At 42.7% G+C, this 5647-nt stretch overlaps 1 protein-coding gene across 1 annotated transcript; it reads right to left on the bottom strand.

Moving 5' to 3' along the window:
• Nucleotides 1–1485: 1485 nt before the first annotated feature.
• LOC116677029 (WD repeat-containing protein on Y chromosome-like) lies at nt 1486–5129 on the bottom strand. The gene is given in 4 exon segments (XM_032507747.1): nt 1486–1513; nt 1515–1896; nt 1899–3623; nt 3626–5129. Coding segments are annotated over 4 exon segments (3375 nt in total). The 5' UTR covers nt 4866–5129.
• Nucleotides 5130–5647: the final 518 nt, after the last annotated feature.

Raw genomic sequence — 5647 nt, 5'->3', positions numbered from 1 at the left:
AGTGTCAATCCTGGTTTAGTTCAAATTTCTATTGGAATGAAAAAAATGTAATTGTGCTGAGAGTTTAGCAGTCTGGAGCAATGAATAAATTCTGTTTCTATGTTCTGGAGCGCTGAAACCTGAGCTGCAAGCTCTCAGAATTGTGTTTCTGTGTGCCAAAATGTCCAGTGGGTCGAAGATAGAGACCTAAGTAAAAGATCAGTGCATTCTTCACATGAAAGTCACATGAACACCCATAAGGATGTTTGTTATGAAGTGAATGGTTTTCTATCCAGCCTGGAACGTGTGCCTTTTTCGGGGTCGTTGAGCATTAAGTCCAAACTGTTAAATCCAGGATTTGTCCACTTGATGTCCATAATTTATCACGTTTTTGCTCATTTTTTCTCCGTGCCTTCGGTAGATCTCTCCTAAGAAGCTGGGTTGTAGCGGGCACAATGAACAAGGTCACAAGCTAATGTTCATACCAAAACATTGATATTCAACAAATACTGTTTTTTTAGTATACATTTATTTATTTATTTTAATTGTGGGAGTAACCTGGTTCACCCGGAGAAAACCTATACAATTGTTTGAGGAAACCAGATCACCTGGAATGAACTCACACAATTGTTTAAGGAAACCAGATCACCTGGACTAAACCCACACAATCACCCTTCATGCTGCCAGTGATTGGAAATGGTGGTTGTGGTTGTCGGAAATAGTGAGAGAACCTCACCTTTTAATGCCTCTCCTGAGTAATCTTGATGAGCTCCTTGTAGCGTTAGTGCAGTCTGTGGTGAGCTTATCAGAGATGGGTGGTAAGGGTACATACTTTGATGTGATTTTATACCGTGCTTGACTGTACTAGCCGAGAGCTGAATGTGTGGTAAGGTCTTCAAAGCTGGTAGTGTGTTTGGTTGACACAGTGGAAGGAAGCTGCCTTTTAACGTGTCTCTCTGCTGAAACTTTGAACGGGTCTGATGATGTGGGCAATGCACCTTATCATCGATGGGTGGCATGTGTACATGGTCCGGTGTTTGCTGAGACCCCTCCATGGCTGAAAGGGTGTTTGGTGGAACTTGAGTGAAGACACTGCCCTTTAATGTGTCTCTCTCCTGAGTCTTGAGCACACGCCCATATTTGGACCTAGTCTGGTCCAGCTGCATGTGTGACGAGGTCTTCATAGCTGGCAGGGTGTTTGGTGGAACTGGTGTGAGGACACCGCCTTTGAATGTGTCTCTCTGCTGAATCTGGGTCTGAGGATGTGAGCTCTGCACCTTATCAAGGATGGGTGGCAAGTGTACATGGTCCGGTGTTTGCCAAGACCCCTTTGTACCTGACAGGGTGTTTAGTGGAACTTGAGTGAAGACACTGCCTTGTAATGTGTCTCTCTTCTGAGTCTTGAGCACACGCCCATATTTGGACCTAGAGGGGTCCAGCTGCATGTGTGCGAGGTCTTCATAGCTGGCAGGGTGTTTGGTAGAACTGGTGTGAGGACACCGCCTTTTAAGGTGTCTCTCTGCTGAAATTTTGAACGGGTCTGATGATGTGGGCGATGCACCTTATCCTTGATGGGTGGCAAGTGTACATGGTCCGGTTTTTGCTGAGACCCCTCCATGCCTGGCAGGGTGTTTGGTGGAACTGGTGTCAGGACACTGCCTTGTAATGTGTTTCTCTGCTGAAGCTTGAGCACACGCCCATATTTGGACATAGTCTGGTCCAAATATGCAGTCCGGTAAGAGAGTTGGTCATGAGCAGATCCACCTCTGATGAGGGGCGGGTGTGGCTTGAATTGACTTTGTGTGAGCTGCAAATGTACTTGTTTTGAAGTGGGTTCAGTCCCCTGCTTGACGGCACCATCAGATTGCTGCATGTTTGCTAAGCTGATGGTGTCATTAGTGCAACCTGTAGTGGCCTGGTGTTTGGTGGACATGGTGTTGATGTAGTTTTAGACCCCTTGTTGACCTCACTAAAATACAGATTTTCCAGGGGTTTGTGAGTTTCTTTAAACTCTAATTGTAATTGAGCCTCACTTTTTATTAAGTCAAGTCCTGACTGAATCTTCATCATCCGTCTATTTACACGATCAAGTAGATCCTCTGTTAATTTGGCTCCAGGCTTCTTAGGGCTGACTACCTTGTCTATTCTGTCACAGAGGCTTTTAATGCTGTCTGTCAGTTCTTCTGACTTTGATTTTGTTGGAAAGACAGGACGTGCCAATGGAAAGTTGCTGGTCTTCGTTGTGCTTGGTCTGCCGGTCTCCTCCTGTTCAGCATTCTCCTCAAGGCTGATTTGTGAAGCACCCCATTGGTCTTTCCCAAAGAGGCCTATGTAGGTTCCTGTGTTTTCCCACAGACAGACCTTGCAGTTCCCTGCGGTAATTAACTTTTCACAAGTTGGGTTACAGTGAACACTCACCACCCCTGTGATGTGAGACTGCCAGGAGTGCAACAGAGGAGGTGGACACAATGACACGCACCACCCATTTATGTCCTCAAATGGCTCGTTGTTTGTCTGGTTTTTAAACCCAAAAGCCTGAATGTCCCACTAATAAATCTTTCCGGTACTATCCCCGGTCAGTAATATCTGGTCATTGGGATCAGTTGACATGGTGGTAATGACTGCTCCTTCATCCTTCACTGCTCTGAACTTTCCAATCAATCCTCCCTTGCTAATAACAGACCAGGCATATATGTTGCCATCTGAAGACGTCAGCAGTGTGGCTGTGTCAACTTTAACCTCCCTGGTCTTCAGACATATGATAAGAGGTATGTTAATCACAGCAGTGTCATTCCCAATCAGGGATTTACTATTTAGAGGTCTTTTCCCAGTGCCTCTGAAATGCTTTGGACTCTTGTGACCAAGCAGACTCCCTGTCTGGCCCTGAGTGGTTTTGTCTGCCATGTTTGTTCGAGGGCTGTTGCTGCCATTGAGCCAGTAGAGAACTTCGCCACTGGCGGCCTCCCAGATGACAATATTTCCATTGCTGGAGGCAGTAACCAGTGTGTTTTCATGGACATCCATTGAGCAAATGTCATCTAAATAATCATGCTTCAAAAATCTGTTGTCATATCCGTGTATGTCCAGGTCATAAATGATCTTGGAGTTCTTTCCCGACACAAACACCCTATTGTCTACACAGACGATACCTGTCACCTCCCTTTGTACGGTAACAGGAAGAATGGCAAGCTCTGTTCCGTTGTTGAAGTTCCAAAGTTTAACTTTTCCATCCTGGGAAATTGTGATCAGTCTGCGCTTTAGTCCATTAAATGAAATAGCAACATGCCCCACGTACTGATCTGGAGTCACCTTGAACTGCATGGTGGCCGTTCCTGTTAAGATATCCCACACTGTCACCACGCCATTTTGGCAAACAGAGACAACCTGTTTGAAAATGTTGTGATAGAGAGCACAGCACAGGGGCTTGTCATGCGATGTTAATGCATTTTTAAACACATCAGTTCCTCTTCCAAGATATTTGCCAATGTCTGTGTTAGCTAGGACTAACTCATTGTGGTGTGTGTTGTAACACACACTGGAGATAGGACTCTGCATCATTTCTTTTATCTTGAAGCTTTGCAAACAGATCATTGCATCCTCTGACCAAACACATATATGGTGGTCCAGCGATAAACTAACAAAAACTTTTCCTTGGGATTTAACATTATATGGGTGATGGGTTTGGCATGTCCCTTTAATTCCTGGATGCATGACACTGTTTTATGGGGAAACCACGTCCTCAGTAGGGCGTCCGTCCCACCGGTCAGCAGATACCCAGAGGAAGTGGAGTATTCTACACAGGTGAAGAAGTCCACATGTCCTCTGCTCTTAAAGACTTTTGTAGACATTTTGGTTGTGGATGTCTTGGGTAGAGAAGCAAGGACCATTGTCTTGGATGAACTACCGCAGATAGCAAACGACCTAAGTGATGGAAAATATTGGATCTGACTGCAAATGTCATTAAAGATGTTGACCTTCACACATAGAAAGTCTTTAGAGGTTTTTTTTAACAGGGTTGAAGTATAAACAGTTGGATAATCCCGCAGAGAGATTTTCTCATATGCACCGTTGAAGAAGAGGCCGTTTTCACATATGTTGTAGGAGACAAACACAGACAAAAAACCTTTTACATCGCCAAAGGAAAACACTGCTTTAGTGCCTTTGGACCAGTAGTTCATGGTATTCACTATGTTGTCCTCTACTATTAAAGAGTGGCTGGTTGAAAACAACTTAGGGAATTCATTGCAGCGATAGAATATTAGTTCCCTGTCAGAAGTGGAGATAGCCAGTTGTTTGAGTTCACTGATGTAGACCATGTCAGTAACGTGCATTTTCTTGTTGTGTGAAAAAGGAAGTGTGTTTTCCTTTTTGTATAATTGAATTGGGTATGAGGTGTCAAAGCTGTCAGGCCAGAAGTTGAGGATACCATTCGAGCTGATGGAGAGGTATTGACCTTTTTGGTAAGTGCTGGTTTGTCCTAATAAAACCTCTGAACCATGGTCAGGTTCCCTGTCATTCTCGAAGGGACGGTGAATCAGACGAACAATCGATTTATGGTGATCCACCGATATCATTTTGATAGGTTTGGGAAAGATTTGATTTTTAAAAGCCATATTTTGTGATGCCTTGTTTTTGTTCACCAGGTAGTCTGTTAACTCCCCGAGGTCCACACCTCCATCTCCATTTGTGTCAATCTTCATGTGGAGGGCAATGAGATCTTCTTCATCCATAGTAGGGAATAACTGCTTCAGTCCTTCACAGAATTCTTCAATGTCCAATCCTCCACCTCCATCAGCATCCGCCTCATGAAATAGCGTTACAATGTCATCCATATTTTCAGCAGTAAACATTTTGTCCGTCTTTGAAAGTTCACTTCTAGAATCCATTTTAGCGTTCTCAGTTAGGTCCTCCGACCGAATAAACCAGTTCAATAGAGTTGCTTAAGAATTAAAATGTCAACCCTTAAGATGTCAATCCTGGTTTAGTTCAAATTTCTATTTGAATGAAAACAATGCAATTGTGCTGAGAGTTTAGCAGTCTGGAGCAATGAATAGAATTCTAGTTCTATGTTCTGGAGTGCTGAAACTTGAGCTGCAAGTTCTCACAATTGTGTGTAACGTTCCGTGTCTGCGTACTAAATGTGCAATGGATCGAAGATACTGACCTAAGTAAAAGATAGTGACCTCAGTAAAAGATCAACGCATAGTCATAGTTTGTGATGAAGTGAAGCATAAAAAAAAAAACTTGATTCAACTATTTAAAACATACAAATACAGACATTAGTAATTGACTACAACTTTTGAATACAATTGAATACAACTTATCTCATTGCATTTCTAAAAGCAGATAACAATTCAACATTCACAGCTTTAAATCGCAGAAATATTTTTTTTTCCTCTTACAACCCAAGCCATTTTTAAGCGTTTTTTTGCTCATGTCACATTAATACTCACTGTTATCTCATTTTTCACCCCATATGCTAATCCGGTATCTCACATTCCCAAACACAACCATGGCCAGAAGTAGGAATAGCTCCTAAATGTCTGTTGAACAACACATAACAGAGTTATATTGGCATAAAACATAAAAATGATAAACGTTAGTTAACTGTATTTGATAATTTATTAAAATAAAATAGAGGGGAAAAAAACAGAATTTTATGCATTTT

This window comes from Etheostoma spectabile, unplaced genomic scaffold (assembly GCF_008692095.1).
Source record: "Etheostoma spectabile isolate EspeVRDwgs_2016 unplaced genomic scaffold, UIUC_Espe_1.0 scaffold00004246, whole genome shotgun sequence".
Taxonomy (NCBI): Eukaryota; Metazoa; Chordata; class Actinopteri; order Perciformes; family Percidae; genus Etheostoma; species Etheostoma spectabile.
The sequence above is the reverse complement of the archived record's forward strand: the minus strand, read 5'-3'. Positions and strand labels throughout refer to the sequence as shown.